At 36.8% G+C, this 17,262-nt stretch overlaps 2 protein-coding genes across 2 annotated transcripts in view; both read right to left on the bottom strand.

Annotated features, from left to right (window-relative positions):
- Positions 1-17,262, bottom strand: part of Spink5 (serine peptidase inhibitor Kazal type 5) — a 93,251-nt gene that overhangs the window by 52,459 nt on the left and 23,530 nt on the right. The window contains exons 6-13 of the mRNA XM_078047399.1: positions 16,546-16,609; positions 15,563-15,690; positions 14,057-14,123; positions 10,981-11,108; positions 9,496-9,583; positions 7,548-7,675; positions 6,221-6,302; positions 5,021-5,148 (exon numbers count right to left, since the gene is read on the bottom strand). Of these exons, the coding sequence (XP_077903525.1) occupies positions 5,021-5,148; positions 6,221-6,302; positions 7,548-7,675; positions 9,496-9,583; positions 10,981-11,108; positions 14,057-14,123; positions 15,563-15,690; positions 16,546-16,609 (813 nt within the window). The remainder of the gene's footprint in view (positions 1-5,020; positions 5,149-6,220; positions 6,303-7,547; positions 7,676-9,495; positions 9,584-10,980; positions 11,109-14,056; positions 14,124-15,562; positions 15,691-16,545; positions 16,610-17,262) is intronic.
- LOC144366026 (uncharacterized) lies at positions 91-4,293 on the bottom strand. Its single transcript, XM_078019087.1, has 8 exons — positions 4,220-4,293; positions 3,774-3,901; positions 2,994-3,066; positions 2,551-2,678; positions 1,771-1,843; positions 1,325-1,452; positions 545-617; positions 91-226 (listed from the first exon to the last, which is right to left on the bottom strand). The coding sequence occupies exons 2-8, from the start codon at positions 3,865-3,867 to the stop codon at positions 91-93; spliced, it is 705 nt and encodes a 234-aa protein (XP_077875213.1). The 5' UTR covers positions 3,868-3,901; positions 4,220-4,293.

Here is a 17,262-nt window from a genome sequence, read left to right as displayed (position 1 = left end):
CTATGTTTTAATTCTTGTAGTTCCCTAGAGAAGTAGTTCCTCTCCAAGTTGAACATCAAAGGAAGCAGAGAGGACAGCTAGGCTGTGACTCTACTTACAAGAAGGCCTGACACATGGAGCAGGTGTTGCCATGCATTTTCCCATCTGGGCCCAGAATGGGTTCTTCCTCTCTGGTGCAAAAAAGTTGTCCATTCTTCCAGGATTTGCGGTATTCACTACATATCTTCTAAAGAAACCAAGGAGGAAAGTTGGAGGTGTTAAACAAAGTTTAGATCTGATTCCAAGATTGAATGAAATTTAGCCTTTTATTTTTTAAACTGGAGGTCAACTGTTGGCCTATTTTAGGATACTTCTCAACTTTTAAGGGATACTATCAATGGATCCTCAAGCAAGAAAATCACATTTGTACACACACAGATGCAAACACAGGAAAACAACAGCTATACAAAGGTTTCATAGGGTTTCAGGGAATTCACGTTTTCCCAATGCCACCTCCTCATCCCCAGGTTCATATGCCTCTGACTTATTCAAAAGGGTAGCTCACCTCAAAGGAATCAGATTGTCTTTTATTTCTTGACAAACTTTCCCTCTTTTTCTTTTCCTCTTCTTCTGCTTGGCTAAATGAGAGTGGTTGAAGAAAAGATATGAGAAAGAATCAGAGAATTTTCAGATTGAAAGTAATCTCAGACAAAATCTGACAGTTAATTAGCATGTATTAAATTCTTACTGTGTGCCTAAGTCTGTGCTCATACTATGAAATAGGCATGACTTTATGTAGTAAAACTGTTACTTTAACCCATTTTTTTCTAATAAGAAAGCAGACAGAATTCCTAACTTATCCAAGGACAGAACTGTAAGTGCAAGTGAAGAATTTAGACCCTGGGTCAGAGAGGGTTTTCTAAACTTCCAGTGCTCAGTACTGTATCTATGATGACTATCCAGCCTTTGCTTTAATCTGTCATTTAATGCCTTTACCTATATCATCCTTGACACTCAATGGTAAGTCATTCCATTTTTGGAATCATCAAACTGTTGGGAAGTTCTTCCTGGCATTGAGCTGGAGCCTGTCTTCCAGAGCTTTTACTCACTGGTCTCAATTGCACCCATGAAGACAACCTAGAAAAGTCTCCTTTAACTTCTTGGATCTTTCAAAACTGTGACTCTTCCCTGGTCTAAGTGTAAGGACATGGTTTTTATATGTTTCTCCAATGAGGCAGTTTCTTCAACTATGTTTTAATTCTTGTAGTTCCCTAGAGAAGTAGTTCCTCTCCAAGTTGAACATCAAAGGAAGCAGAGAGGACAGCTAGGCTGTGACTCTACTTACAAGAAGACCTGACACATGGAGCAGGTGTTGCCATGCATTTTCCCATCTGGGCCCAGAATGGGTTCTTCCTCTCTGGTGCAAAAAAGTTGTCCATTCTTCCAGGATTTGCGGTATTCACTACATATCTTCTAAAGAAACCAAGGAGGAAAGTTGGAGGTGTTAAACAAAGTTTAGATCTGATTCCAAGACTGAATGAAATTTAGCCTTTTATTTTTTAAACTGGAGGTCAACTGTTGGCCTATTTTAGGATACTTCTCAACTTTTAAGGGATACTATCAATGGATCCTCAAGCAAGAAAATCACATTTGTACACACACAGATGCAAACACAGGAAAACAACAGCTATACAAAGGTTTCATAGGGTTTCAGGGAATTCACGTTTTCCCAATGCCACCTCCTCATCCCCAGGTTCATATGCCTCTGACTTATTCAAAAGGGTAGCTCACCTCAAAGGAATCAGATTGTCTTTTATTTCTTGACAAACTTTCCCTCTTTTTCTTTTCCTCTTCTTCTGCTTGGCTAAATGAGAGTGGTTGAAGAAAAGATATGAGAAAGAATCAGAGAATTTTCAGATTGAAAGTAATCTGAGACAAAATCTGACAGTTAATTAGCATGTATTAAATTCTTACTGTGTGCCTAAGTCTGTGCTCATACTATGAAATAGGCATGACTTTATGTAGTAAAACTGTTACTTTAACCCATTTTTTTCTAATAAGAAAGCAGACAGAATTCCTAACTTATCCAAGGACAGAACTGTAAGTGCAAGTGAAGAATTTAGACCCTGGGTCAGAGAGGGTTTTCTAAACTTCCAGTGCTCAGTACTGTATCTATGATGACTATCCAGCCTTTGCTTTAATCTGTCATTTAATGCCTTTACCTATATCATCCTTGACACTCAATGGTAAGTCATTCCATTTTTGGAATCATCAAACTGTTGGGAAGTTCTTCCTGGCATTGAGCTGGAGCCTGTCTTCCAGAGCTTTCACTCACTGGTCTCAATTGCACCCATGAAGACAACCTAGAAAAGTCTCCTTTAACTTCTTGGATCTTTCAAAACTGTGACTCTTCCCTGGTCTAAGTGTAAGGACATGGTTTTTATATGTTTCTCCAATGAGGCAGTTTCTTCAACTATGTTTTAATTCTTGTAGTTCCCTAGAGAAGTAGTTCCTCTCCAAGTTGAACATCAAAGGAAGCAGAGAGGACAGCTAGGCTGTGACTCTACTTACAAGAAGACCTGACACATGGAGCAGGTGTTGCCATGCATTTTCCCATCTGGGCCCAGAATGGGTTCTTCCTCTCTGGTGCAAAAAAGTTGTCCATTCTTCCAGGATTTGCGGTATTCACTACATATCTTCTAAAGAAACCAAGGAGGAAAGTTGGAGGTGTTAAACAAAGTTTAGATCTGATTCCAACATTGAATGAAATTTAGCCTTTTATTTTTTAAACTGGAGGTCAACTGTTGGCCTATTTTAGGATACTTCTCAACTTTTAAGCGATACTATCAATGGATCCTCAAGCAAGAAAATCACATCTGTACATGCACAGATGCAAACACACAAAAACAGCTGTACAAAGGTTTCATAGGGTTTCAGGGAATTCACGTTTTCCCAATGCCACCTCCTCATCCCCAGGTTCATATGCCTCTGACTTATTCAAAAGGGTAGCTCACCTCAAAGGAATCAGATTGTCTTTTATTTCTTGACAAACTTTCCCTCTTTTTCTTTTCCTCTTCTTCTGCTTGGCTAAATGAGAGTGGTTGAAGAAAAGATATGAGAAAGAATCAGAGAATTTTCAGATTGAAAGTAATCTCAGACAAAATCTGACAGTTAATTAGCATGTATTAAATTCTTACTGTGTGCCTAAGTCTGTGCTCATACTATGAAATAGGCATGACTTTATGTAGTAAAACTGTTACTTTAACCCATTTTTCTCTAATAAGAAAGCAGACAGAATTCCTAACTTATCCAAGGACAGAACTGTAAGTGCAAGTGAAGAATTTAGACCCTGGGTCAGAGAGGGTTTTCTAAACTTCCAGTGCTCAGTACTGTATCTATGATGACTATCCAGCCTTTGCTTTAATCTGTCATTTAATGCCTTTACCTATATCATCCTTGACACTCAATGGTAAGTCATTCCATTTTTGGAATCATCAAACTGTTGGGAAGTTCTTCCTGGCATTGAGCTGGAGCCTGTCTTCCAGAGCTTTTACTCACTGGTCTCAATTGCACCCATGGAGACAACCTAGAAAAGTCCCATTCAACTTCTTGGATCTTTCAAAACTGTGACTCTTCCCTGGTCTAAGTGTAAGGACATGGTTTTTATATGTTTCTCCAATGAGGCAGTTTCTTCAACTATGTTTTAATTCTTGTAGTTCCCTAGAGAAGTAGTTCCTCTCCAAGTTGAACATCAAAGGAAGCAGAGAGGACAGCTAGGCTGTGACTCTACTTACAAGAAGGCCTGACACATGGAGCAGGTGTTGCCATGCATTTTCCCATCTGGGCCCAGAATGGGTTCTTCCTCTCTGGTGCAAAAAAGTTGTCCATTCTTCCAGGATTTGCGGTATTCACTACATATCTTCTAAAGAAACCAAGGAGGAAAGTTGGAGGTGTTAAACAAAGTTTAGATCTGATTCCAAGATTGAATGAAATTTAGCCTTTTATTTTTTAAACTGGAGGTCAACTGTTGGCCTATTTTAGGATACTTCTCAACTTTTAAGCGATACTATCAATGGATCCTCAAGCAAGAAAATCACATTTGTACACACACAGATGCAAACACAGGAAAACAACAGCTATACAAAGGTTTCATAGGGTTTCAGGGAATTCACGTTTTCCCAATGCTACCTCCTCATCCCCAGGTTCATATGCCTCTGACTTATTCAAAAGGGTAGCTCACCTCAAAGGAATCAGATTGTCTTTTATTTCTTGACAAACTTTCCCTCTTTTTCTTTTCCTCTTCTTCTGCTTGGCTAAATGAGAGTGGTTGAAGAAAAGATATGAGAAAGAATCAGAGAATTTTCAGATTGAAAGTAATCTCAGACAAAATCTGACAGTCAATTAGCATGTATTAAATTCTTACTGTGTGCCTAAGTCTGTGCTCATACTATGAAATAGGCATGACTTTATGTAGTAAAACTATTACTTTAACCCATTTTTTTCTAATAAGAAAGCAGACAGAATTCCTAACTTATCCAAGGACAGAACTGTAAGTGCAAGTGAAGAATTTAGACCCTGGGTCAGAGAGGGTTTTCTAAACTTCCAGTGCTCAGTACTGTATCTATGATGACTATCGAGTTTTTGCTTTAATCTGTCATTTAATGCCTTTACCTATATCATTCTTGACACTCAATGGTAAGTCATTCCATTTTTGGAATCATCAAACTGTTGGGAAGTTCTTCCTGGCATTGAGCTGGAGCCTGTCTTCCAGAGCTTTCACCCACTGGCTCACTGACCTCAATTTTTTCCATGGAGGCAACCTAGAAAAGTCTGTTTCACTTCTTAGATCTTTCAAAACTGTGACTCTTCCCTGGCCTAAGTGTAAGGACATGGTTTTTATATGTTTCTCCAATGAGGCAGTTTCTTCAAATATTTTTTAATTCTTGTAGTTCCCTACTGAAGTAGTTCCTCTCCAAGTTGAACATAAAAGGAAGCAGAGAGTAATGCCCTCCCTTGTTTCTCTGACTGTGACTCTACTTACAAGAAGGCCTGACACATGGAGCAGGTGTTGCCATGCATTTTCCCATCTGGGCCCTGAATGGGGTCATTCTCTCTGGTGCAGGGGAGTCTCCCATCCCTCACCAACTGTCGATATTCACTGCAAAGTTCCTGCCATGGTATGGGAAGGAAGTTAATTCAAACATCTACATTGGCCTACATTAGTGTTATAGTTTGATAAGCCCAGGAGTTTACTTATATTTCTCTTAAATGTAAAATTTAAGTCAACAACAATAACAAAATATCATTTTCTAAGAAATGGCCACACATAAGAAATAATAGAACACCTCAAGATGATATAAGAGGTAGATAAGCAAACCCTACCATAAACTGAACAGAATAAAATAAATGAAAATATACAGGTATAATATATCTGACAACTAAATGTCTGTGATCATGGAATTTGATGGTGGAAACCAGGAAAGATGTCAAGAATAATTTAAGTAAGTCTGTCAAAAGTAGCATTTTCCTAGATTAAAAAAAAATGAACTTTAGAATATGTGCACTATATTGTGAAAATAAAACAAGCCAAGAGACACAGATGCAAAATTATATAGCATATAGTAGAAAGTGGATTTCTGAATGGAGGTAAAGAAGCAAATTAAGAGAGAGGGATGAGACTAAACTGTATCCTGTAGCTGAAAAGGAGTGACTGTGGGTTTAAGTAGAGTCGTATTATGACCTGATTTACATTTTGCAATATTACTTTTACTGTATTAGGTTAATGTTTGGATAAGAGGAGGATAAGAGAAAGGACAGAATCTAGAGAGAGAATTAAGCAACACTCATTACAACAGGTTGTGCTAATCATTCATCTAATGAATACTGTAATATTTCAGAGGTAAAATCCATGTCTTTTATAGAATCAGGGCATTTTTATTTAGACTCAGATATGAAATTTCAGGTATTCTTCTGGAGAAATTGCACATGTACTGTTTTTCTGGACAGTACTTAGCAATAGCTAAAAGCCTCTATCTGGAAAGGTTGAAACTAGAACTGGAACTCAATTATTGACTCCAAGAAGTTCTTTATAGTTGACAAGTTAGTTTCTGAAGATCCAAGTAGAGCACAATATCCCACTGCATTCAACTCAATGCTATATGGGATTGAAGGGTTGGGTTTTTCTGATAGTTTCTTTGAGGTGTTCAGTTAGAGGAGGATTTGTTAGATGGATCCCACTCACTTCATATGAAGGTGATTTTTCGGATCCTCTTTTGTTTCTTGCTTGGGCTTCAGCCTTTTTCTTTTCTTCAGCTTCTTGTTGGCTGAATGAAAAAGAAAATAGAAGAGATCCATTAAGAGCAAACATGTGCTGATTTTTTTTTTTTTGCATGCCTGCACCACTGATCTTTCCTCCCTCTTAAGGAGGAGCATCCCTTTCCCTCTATCATGATATATCAAAAAGAAGCAACAAAGTAGCCTCAGGTTTGGTATAATACCTCCAGTTTGGTATAATGACTTCTTTATAGTTGCTACTTAACATTTAAAAAAAAGATGGCAATAGTGTATCTGGAAAACTTGTTTTCTGTAAATTATCCTTCTTGCATATGGTGAGAAAAAGATCATCAAGGTTCACAAAGAAGATAGATATCAGAATTAGAATAATGGTGATATAACATCTGGAGGTGGAAAGCAGCTTTAACCAAGTTCACTGATTCATTCTCTTGTTTCTTGTTTCTCAGAAAGGATGAGAGGCAGAAAGGCCTTGGCTATCTCTGTTTTCAGGATGTGACTGCAACCAAAGTATCCTCCCTCAAGACCACGGTCCATCTACACATCATGTAGACAGTGGGTTTCAGTTAAACTTAAATGCAGTGTTTATTCATAGCTACTTACTGTAAAAGCCAAAAGATGATACCAACAGGCAAAAAAAAATCATGATTTCCATACATTGATAAACCAAATGACCTTAAATTTGTTTTGTACAATCCAATTGTATGGTATGCAGAGTTACCTGATGGTATTTCAGCTGTACATGGCTATTAACCAGAACAAAATTTAAATATAGCTTTTTTAATAATCTAGATATAGTCTAATACTTAGTCTGAGCATAACCAAATAAAGTAAGAACTATTCTAAATAGTTAGAGGAAACTATTAGTTCTCACTTACTAGAAATGTCAGAGTATATAAAGTAATGTTTAAGATAATTTTAGAGAAATTTGGCAATTCCATTCAATTTCTATCAGTGCTAACTTTTGACTCCAACCCCCATGGAAAATGAGGTGCCTATTTTGTCAAATAGGTTCACCTATGAAGCTTCAGCAACAAAGCAGCAACTACGATTTTTATAAGTTTATGTTTGTCAGGAGGTTCCAGTGCTAAGAGAGTGAACATCAAGAGAAAACAAGGCAACTTAAATGACTCTGAGCATTTACTTACTTTTAGCTCTACTGCAGCATTGTGCTTGTGACCCTTTCAACTCTCCAATCTTGCACCATGGTTTCCCTATCTATGGAACAAACTGGCTGTACTAGGGCACCATGTGACATTCTAAAACTCGATACTCACAAGAAGGCTTGGCACATGGAGCACAGGTTGCCATGCATTTTTCCATCTAGACCACGAACAGGGTCATTTTCTCTGGTACAGAAAAGTATCCCCTTCTTTGCATGATCTCGATATTCACTGCATTGTTTCTGAATAATGAAAATGAGATACTTTAGACATAGGTCTCTATTTGTAAACTTTGTATGCTGTTTATTCAAAGAAATTGGAAAAGAGAAATTTCAGATGAAAAAAATAAATAAAACTTAGGATTTAGGACTACCAAAAATTTTGTTAACACTTCCCTTCTTGCAATATTCATCAATTTAAGGATTCAACAAATACATGAAGAGCATACAAATATGAATGTGATTTAGGTCCTCTATTAGCCAAATAGAATAAGTAATTTCAATATACATGGCTAAGAAATATAACTCAGGCCTAGATTAATTGTGTAATGGAAGTTCTAAGAACTTTTGACTAAGTTCTGTCTTGAGGATGTACACAGGATCACCATGGAACAAAAGTCCTTCAAGAGGAATTATGATATGCAAAATCCTGGCAGTATTATATTACATGTTCTTTAGAGATAATTTAACATTTCCTTGAGTATAGTGGCTAAACAATTAGTTGTGTAAAAAAAGAAAGGTTTGGGAAGTGGTCAAAAAGGAGACCTTGAATATGATCAAAATCAGACCTCTAAACTTCCAAAGGAATTTGGATTTTATCCATAGGCAATGAAAACATGATAAATACATAGAGCAGAGAATGACAGAATCATATTTGTTACAGAAAGATTGTCAAAGAAATTTGTGAAGGAATTGAGTGAATAGAGATTGAAATTAAAGAAACTAACCAGATTCTAGAAACAGAAAGAAAGGAGGATGGGAAGGAACGAACCAAGGTGGGGAGAGATGGGGAAGGGAGGAATTGGAAGTGAGAGATAATTGAATAGTCGAGGCATATTTGAGCACTAAAATTAGAAGAAAGTGGTAAACTAATATTAAGAGGAAGAAAGAATGGGCTGAAGATGTGGCTCAGTGGCAGAGTGTTTGCCTAGCACATGTGAGGCACTGGGTTCAATTCCCAGCACCACATATAAATAAATGAATAAAATAAAGGTCCATACATCTAAAAAATATTTTTAAAAAAAGAGGAAGAAAGAAGTTAAAATTAAAGCCTAGGCAACAAGATGGAGTTACACAGAGGCAGCTTAAATGGGGCAGGTCACTCTGCCAAACTAAGCTATGTATCTGAGAAGGCTGGTAACAGTAAGAATAAATCTAAATAGGATTTCTGCACAATAGATTTCTAGCATTTCAATAAATGACTCAAATATACTCTAGGATATTTTTAAACATTGGAATTTCATAATGCCAAGGACTCATGAAACATCTCCTGTTCTATGAAGACAACAGGGAGGGTGAATGGATCATGAGGACTGAGGAAGATGGAGACTAAGTGTATTTCAAGTTTATAGACGAGACAATGCACCTGTGCAAAGGGAAACTATGAGGTGTCTGAGCTAAGATAACAGCAATAGAAAAACAGGCAGATGGTAAGTTAAGAGACGTTTAGAAAATGAATGCAGCATGATTTTAAAGGAAGCATACTGAATTTGTACATGGTTATTGCTTTTAAAATGAATATCTTCACAGCAGCTACCACACTATGGAAGAGATACAACACACTTTGAGTTCAGACAATGTTTGAATATACCACTTTCATTTGGAATGTGGAATTATTTTTACTAATGAGCCTTGATTATTTTCCTCCACATGGATCAAGAAATGGTAATGATATAATCATTTTTATAAGTTTAAAACAATAAATATAAATTAATTTCCAGAAAACTTGTTAGTAGTAGGGAAAATATTAAACAAAATTGAAAGTGCATATTAGAGTAATATGCCCACACATCCAAACCTCTCACACAAAAGGTCATGACCAGATGGATCAGACTCTTCCTCACCTCAATTTCTCTTTTAACTTTAACATTTTCTTCATTCTCAATCAGATTTTGATCTGATTTATTTTTTTCTTCAGAAAAGTTCCTCAAGCTGGAAAAATAAATAAAAAATGAGTAGAGGTGCTTTAAAACTTCATGCTGAAAAATAGTCTTAGGTATAGATAGAAAAGCAGCCAAGTTTTCCTGGATTCTGGCACAAGCACATCTAAATCATCTTAAGCTCCACTAAAAAGATCTTCTTTCTCATCTCTCCTTTTAAATATTCCCAGCTTAAATTTGTGAAGAGGTCATTCCAGACCCTATAGAGACATGAGCTCTCTGTAAATCACTGTGTTGTTATACCTCAAAATTCTTCTGTTATAGAATAATTTTCATTCTGTCTTACAACACGTAAACATGTATGTGCATGTGCGTTCATGTCCATGGCTTATTTCTGCTATTAACCATAAGCTTCTTCACAGCAGAGATCATCATTTATATATCTACTTATTCATTCCTTCACCCATCATTTAGTTAGCAACTATTTTTTGGTAATTCTTGGCCTTGGCCTGGGTATACGATCATGTATATATGAATCTGTCCCCTATTCTCTTGACACATATAGTCCACTAGGGTGATAATCAACAAAGAGTCACAGAAACAGTTATACAATTACAAACTGTGATGATTGTTATTAAAAAACATTACCAAGGATCTGAGGATTGATTTTTGATTAAGGACTTCAAGAGTTCTTATCCAAGTAAGAGAATCTTAAAATGCCAAGATTGAGAGACACTGGCAACACACAGCAAGCGGGTAAGAGCTTATAGAACTCAGGGATCTGAAGGAAAGTGTAATGACACTTGTCTGGGACATCTTCATAAATGTCATAATTGATACATAGTGGTATTTGTCCTTTTCCCAAGGCCACACATTCCAGATAAAAAGGTAATTGAAATACAATTAAAATATGTGTAAACAATTTTTTTTGAGGCTGTTCTATCAACTTTGTCACAATGATGTAATTACTAAAGAAAAACAAATCTTGGAATCTGCTTTTAACCCATTCTGTGCTACGACTGGGTACTGAAGCGGCTCACAAAGGTCCCCGGGGGAAATGTGAAGAAGTGTTTTCGAAATCAGCCCTCTAACTGGAAAAGGGAGTCAGTTTGCACTCAGAAAAAGAAACAAAACTTTAGGGCTGAGGTTGTGACTCAGTGGTAGAGCACTTGCCTAACATGTGTAAGGCACTGGTTTCGATTCTCAGCACTGCATATAAATAAATAAAATGAAGTCCATTGACAACTAAAAAAATATTTTAAAAAATTAGTGCTAACTTACTGATGGTATTGTGATTTGCGGAGGACATAAACTGCTCACACAATTCTCACGGACAAAAACTTCCACTCGATATTATTCTGAATAACATCAAATGGATGTTTGATCAGTCCTGGTGAGCCTTCACTCCTCCTTTCCAGAGATTGGAAAGTGTTCCTGTTCTGTACTCACAAAACTTCAGCACACAGCGCACATTTGTTGCCATGCATCCTGCCGTCAGGGCCACGGATGGGGTCACTCTCTCGTGTACAAAAGAGTCTCCCATTCCTCACTTGGTTCTCAAATTCCTTGCAGAGGTCCTTAAAAAGACAAGGCATTATAGTCACCATTTTTTACTCTTTAATCTTGACATTTTATATGATATAATCACAGGATGTCAGGTCTGGAAGTATTGGTAAACACAAACAACATACTAAGGAGAATTAATGAGGAATAATAATCAATTTGTAAAGTTATTTGGCACTTTTATCTGTTATTAAAAGGCAAAAACAGCCTAAGAAAAAAGAAAGAGTATTTCCTAAAACTAAAACTAGATCTTGCTAATTCCTAATCCATAGGAACAACAATAACAAAAAAGCCAAGATTTTTCCCACATGAACCTAACAAAATACTAACTAGCCAAGACAAAAAAAAAAAAAAAAAATTCCAATGGACAAAAGATTGAATTCAAGAAATTAGATGTTTAAATTTTACTTAATAAGGATCAAGTCAAAAATAATCCAGTCCTCATTTGCAAGGGAAAGAGAATAAGATTGTGTCCAGCATTATGTGTACTCTGCTTTCTTTATCCTTGTTTATTGAGTTTCTGACATGATAGGTTAAAAACCTCTGAAAGAGTGAATCTATTTTTTTCTCCTCTACCTTCAAGAGATTGACAGACCATCAAGACTAATATCTACTTAGATAACCTAAAAAGATTGTGAATTATCGAAGTAACCAGAGAGAGATTCCTTCTCAGATTTCCTGAAGCTTTGGAAAGAACTTTCAGGTTTCCCCCCTGTGTTTTGAAAGCTCTATTTGGTGAGGGCTATACTTAACAAAAAAAACATACCCCAAATTCCTCTGGGTTTGAGATCTCCACATCATATGCTGTGATGGCATATATTACTATAATATGTAAACTATTTAAAAAATTTACTATATAAACTTTTCAACTGTGTGACCCTCATCCTTCCATTTCAACCAAGGAAACATGAGCATAAAGAGGATGACTGGGAGTCAGAGAACCTGGGCAGTCAGACTGCGGCTCGACTCACTGGGAGACCGTAACAAAGTCCCATCACCTTTGGGAACTCAACATTGCCACCCACACAGTGAGGTTTTGGGAATAGAAGATTTCAAGGATCTGTTTTAGATCAAGCATTTTCTGATTTTTCTTTATGATTCAAATTTCAATAGGGTGCTTTAAAGGAGAATCCTAATTGCCTCCTTATAATAAGGTACTTGTTTATGGAGGAGTAAAGGGTATGTGCCAAACTTCCTGGTTGTAACAATCTAGGAAAACAGATGCTGATAATCATGACACGGTAATAAAATCAATGCCTAATGATTCCCATAAGGGAAACAATGATAATTTCGGTTTATAAGTTGTGATTCATCCAAGGAGATTCTGAAGAAACACTTTTGTGAGCAACCCACTGACAGGTTAATTATAGAGCCATATTGAGCCATCAGTATTAGGCAGTCCTATTCAATGCAGTTACTCCTAATGACCCCAGCCACATAAAGAAGAAGCCAGAGTAGCCCAGACACGGAGAAAACCAGGGGAGAACAACTTCCTGTATTCGGGAGTAATAAATGCTACCTATCACAGGACCCTTAGACCAAAATTTACCAACCACCATGGAAGGACTACTTTCAATCCTTGGAGAGTGTCCAGAACATTGTGGAGGGTTCTCCATAGCCTTTTCTTCAAATTTTAACTCAGAATACCCCACTGAATTTGGAATTTTGTTTCATTATCTAACACTGTGACGTGGAAGGAAGGTCTGCTCTTGATTTCCAAACACTGTGTCTGTATTTTCCATAGGAAAACACAAACCCTACAATCCACAAAAATAATGTTTGTGTTAGTACAAAGAATGCAGGATGTAGAATCACAGTCCAACAGGAAGAAGAGAAGAAATCGAGGTCATTCATCCAACCTCCTTATTTTGCTGACAAGAAAATTGAGACCCAGAGAGGAGAAGATTTGCTTTGTCTCACACACCCACAGCATGACAAAACAAAGCTAAAACCCAGGTGTCCTAACTTCACAAAGGCCAGTAACTTAGCAAAGCAATTGCTGTACTTCTTATTTAAAGTTGGTTTGATGTGACTTAAAATCCAAACTGCATTAGCTACAGTGACTCTTTAGTTAACAAAAGGAATAACTTTTTGTATTAGATTGAAAAATAATTAAATTATCAAATAATTTTTTTGGGGCGAAAACCCCTTCATTTTAAGAGTTTTTTTTTTTGAACCACCATCTCAATTTTAGAGAGATTCATTTAAGCAAAGGCAATACCTTTATAAATGCAGATCTCAATAAGGTAATAACCATATGGAAAAGTGAATAACTTTAAACTCTGTCAGAGGAATTTGTTATAAAATACATCAGGGAGTACATTGTTTGAAGAATTTAAAGTCATTCCTCATTTATATTATGTTGCAATTGTTTAAAATATTATTCAAGGTAAAATGGTTTAAGCCATGCCAGGGAGAAGGATGATAAAAATTAGTAAGATTTAGTATACTCAAACTTGATCCTTTTGGGGGGACTAGGAAACAAAGGTGGAGATTCATGTTTTGAGGTTTGAATGGGAAACGCTGGTTTAAATCTGAACCTAATGATAATAAAGTAGGAATAATCAATTAGTGGATTTTTTAACATTAAATCTAAGCAATGTAATAGTCAATGTGAGGAATTTCAGCCAGGTGCAGTGGCTCACACCTGTAATTCCAGTGGCTCTGGAGGCTGAGACTAGAGGATCTCTAGTTCAAAGCCAGCCTCAGCAATGGCAAAATGCTAAGCAATTCAGTGAGACCCTGTCTCTAAATAAAATACAAAATAGAGCTGGGGATGTGGCTCAGTGGTCAAGTGCCCCGAGTTAAAAAATAAATAAATAAATTTGAGGAATTTTAACATTCAGAAGAAGCCACATGGTAATAAAAGACAATGACATTATTGCATTATTTTAAACTTTCAAGCATAATTTGGTTAATGTTCATGACCACATGAGCCAAATTATATTGGTGAATCATTTACCTTTTCAGCATTTCTTCGAATTCTATTTTCACCTTCTCGCTTGGCATTTTCTGCAGCTTCTTTCAAACTGTTACAGAAAGTAAACAGCTGGTTAGTTTATGGCTGGATCCTATTTTCAGAATCCAGCCTTACTCTAAGCACTTTTGTGTCCTCTGCCATAACCTGTTGAAACTGATCCATTTACAGGAGACAAGCATTTCCCTGTCTTGAATGTTTGAGCCAGAGAAATTACCAAAGATAAGGAAGGGTGTGAAACTGACTCACTGCCAGTCAATTAGAAGCTTTGTTCTGTGAGTGGATGGGTGTGCCACCTTGATTGACAAACAGGAGGCTGTCAGGAAAATTCCCTCTAATAGGCAGAACCAAGGTCTTTAGAACAATGCTGTGACAGGTGAAACCAAACTGCACATCTGAGGCATTGCTATCCACGCCCTTGTGTTTAGCTTCTTAAACCTTAAAGCATTTGTTTGCCTTCATGTAAAGGAATGGTTGTTAATAAAAGCTAAATTTGAATTGAGCTCCTAAACTCTTTCACATCTATTACCTAATTATAGTCTCATCCTGGAGACAGGCATTGCAATATCACTTCTACAGTGGAAGAACCAGCTTAGAAAGCTCAAATACTCTTTTCAGCTGGTGCTTGAAAAAAAACAGAAAACTACAGAATTTAGGGCAGGTTTGAACACCAAAAGCACATGCCTCCCAGGTAAGAAAGTGGAAATCCACTTTCCTGTCTGGAAACCAATAATAATCACTGTCTCCTGAACCTGATGGAACATGCCCTTGGAATTTACAACTGCTGACGGTCATTTTCAAAAGCAAGTGTGAAGTTTATTAATCTGTTAAATCTTCTTTTGCCCTGATTTTAAAGATTCAGTAATGTAAATATAGCACTTCAAGGCTTGCTGCTGCAAGGATTAGAGTCTACACCTAGTTTAACAGACAGAATATAAAAGACTAATTGCCTCATATTCATATCTGAGTCTCCAGTATCTAAAACAGTGCCAGGCACTCAGATAAAGGTTCACCCAATTGTTCTTTTTCTTTTATTACATTCACTTAAACTAACAATGAATTCAGACACATGGCACTATTATTATTATCATCATCATTATTTTTATCAAAGTTAAACTGTCATTATTCAACAAGGATCTCTCCACATGCCCAAATGAAGCAATGCATGCAAAATTACTGACCTAGATCATTCTATATAAAATTGTTTCTGAATTTTAAAACATTATGCCTTATAAAACACTGGGTATTTCCAAAAATGCAGGGTCTCAAATTTAATAATGAGCATAACCACTTTATTCTCTCCTTTTTAGAAACTACAATTGATTATATGAAGAAAAAGGAAAAACAAGCCATTCTGAAAGCAAAGCCTGTTTTACATTATAAAGACAAAGGGTTGCATGCTTCCTAAAAAGAATGTTTGCTCCATGGAGGGATTCCTGGGAAGAAACCCTGTGCATGCTCAGAGGACCACCTGGGTATGAGGATACTTACAAGAGCTCAGCACACATTGCACACTTATTGCCATGTGTTCGCCCATCAGGACCAAGAACTGGATCGTTTTCTCTTGTGCATCCAAGTCTTCCATCTTTCACATAGGCCCGAAAAGCACTGCATACATCCTGAAGAACAGGGAAAGGAACTTGGCACTTGTTAGAATGACTGCAGTACTTACAACACTGCTTTCATAAATTTTACAGAAGCCAGCACCTCTTGCATCATGATGGCCCTAGCCATCTAAAGCAGTGCCAACTGTGTAGAGGCAGCTCAATGAGTAGTTGTAATTCATATACTTAAGTATATTTACTTATTTACTTATTCATTCATTAATGCAGTAAGCATGATGATTGTGCTAGAATTCAGGTAGCTCACTATCTCCTAGGAGATTCAGATAAAGAAACATTTAAAATAGGATGTGCTAAAATCCTTCAGGGAGGTAAATCTTAAGTACCTCAGAGACCTAAAGCAAGGGAACTGAACTCTGAAGAGCAGGAATGTTCTTCAGCTAGAAAATGTCAAGCCCCACTGTGACACTTTCTTTTTTCCCCTACCATTGCAGACTCACAGAATCAGCATTGAAAGTAGCTATTTATACTAAATATCATTTTAGTGAAGTAATTTACAAGGCCTTCTGTCAGCAAATGACAACTCTGGAGTTTCAAATCAGGTTAAATGACTGAACTTTAGGGCCCTTTCACCACACATGCAGTTTCCTTTAGATTGATTGATTGATTTTTTTAAAAAATAAAAGCAGAAATAGAGTTGGAAGGTCTAACCACCGAAGTAAAGTGATTCTTTTCAGGAACTATCAACTACTTTTCCATATTAGCTGGTGTATTCACTATTCCATTTCAAGCAAAACAAGAACTACTTCCTTGCAGGCATGCACCAAAGAGGAAGAGGACAGCACTCACTTTCTCTATGAGGTCACCCCCCACCCACCCATGGCTTTCCCCCACCCTGACTCCTGTCCTCACCTGTTCTGGATTACTGCTTTCACATTTTCCCTCGCTTTTTATGCCAACTTGGGAGCTGGTCTTCCTGAAATCACAAGTTAGCAGATTTACCAGTTAATATCACAGAACTAACTCCCCACCATTCCCACTTTGCTTCTCTGCATTGTATTTTGATTCTTTTTTCCTCCTGAGAACAGTGCTACATCCCATTCTTTACTTCAGTTGTCTAATGACAGCCTATTCAGTTAGAACCTGAAGTCAAAGAAATGGCATGTTGGAAGGCTGATAACATTCAGAGTTGTGCATGTAATTTCCAGAGACCTTTTGTTTCCTGTGTCTGGGGTGGGAATTCACATCAGAAGATGGCCAAAGGAAGACTTGTAATTAGATGTAAGATGCTCTCAAGAACTTTGCTGTAGTTGCTCTTGTTATTTTTAGTAAACAAATTCAAGCTTTTATTATCCAGCATCCCACTATAGTTCTCTTCATTTGGGTTACACTGAATACTAATCTATTTTTTTCAAGAAAAGTACTTAAAATTCTGATAATTTACTCTGTTTAGTCTAGTAGACCTTTAAAAACTATCTGTTAATATAGAACCATAAAGGCAAGACACTTCCTAATTTCTAAAAAGGCAGCTTGCAATTTAAGATCTGTATAACAAAAAAATAACACAAATAAAAATAAAATATGTAAGACTGATAAGAAAAGAAGTTTGTTTTCCAATGATATTGGCTG

Source organism: Ictidomys tridecemlineatus, chromosome 1, assembly GCF_052094955.1.
Source record: "Ictidomys tridecemlineatus isolate mIctTri1 chromosome 1, mIctTri1.hap1, whole genome shotgun sequence".
NCBI lineage: Eukaryota > Metazoa > Chordata > Mammalia > Rodentia > Sciuridae > Ictidomys > Ictidomys tridecemlineatus.
This window is presented reverse-complemented; position numbering and strand designations above follow the sequence as displayed.

Coding starts and splice junctions, on each gene's coding strand:
- LOC144366026 (XM_078019087.1), bottom strand. CDS start 3,867: ATGGACAACTTTTTTGCACCAGAGAGGAAGAACCCATTCTGGGCCCAG. Junction 618..1,324: donor TCCATGTGTCAGGTCTTCTT/GTAAGTAGAGTC, acceptor ACTCTCATTTAG/CCAAGCAGAAGAAGAGGAAA. Junction 227..544: donor GACAATCTGATTCCTTTGAG/GTGAGCTACCCT, acceptor TGGTTTCTTTAG/AAGATATGTAGTGAATACCG.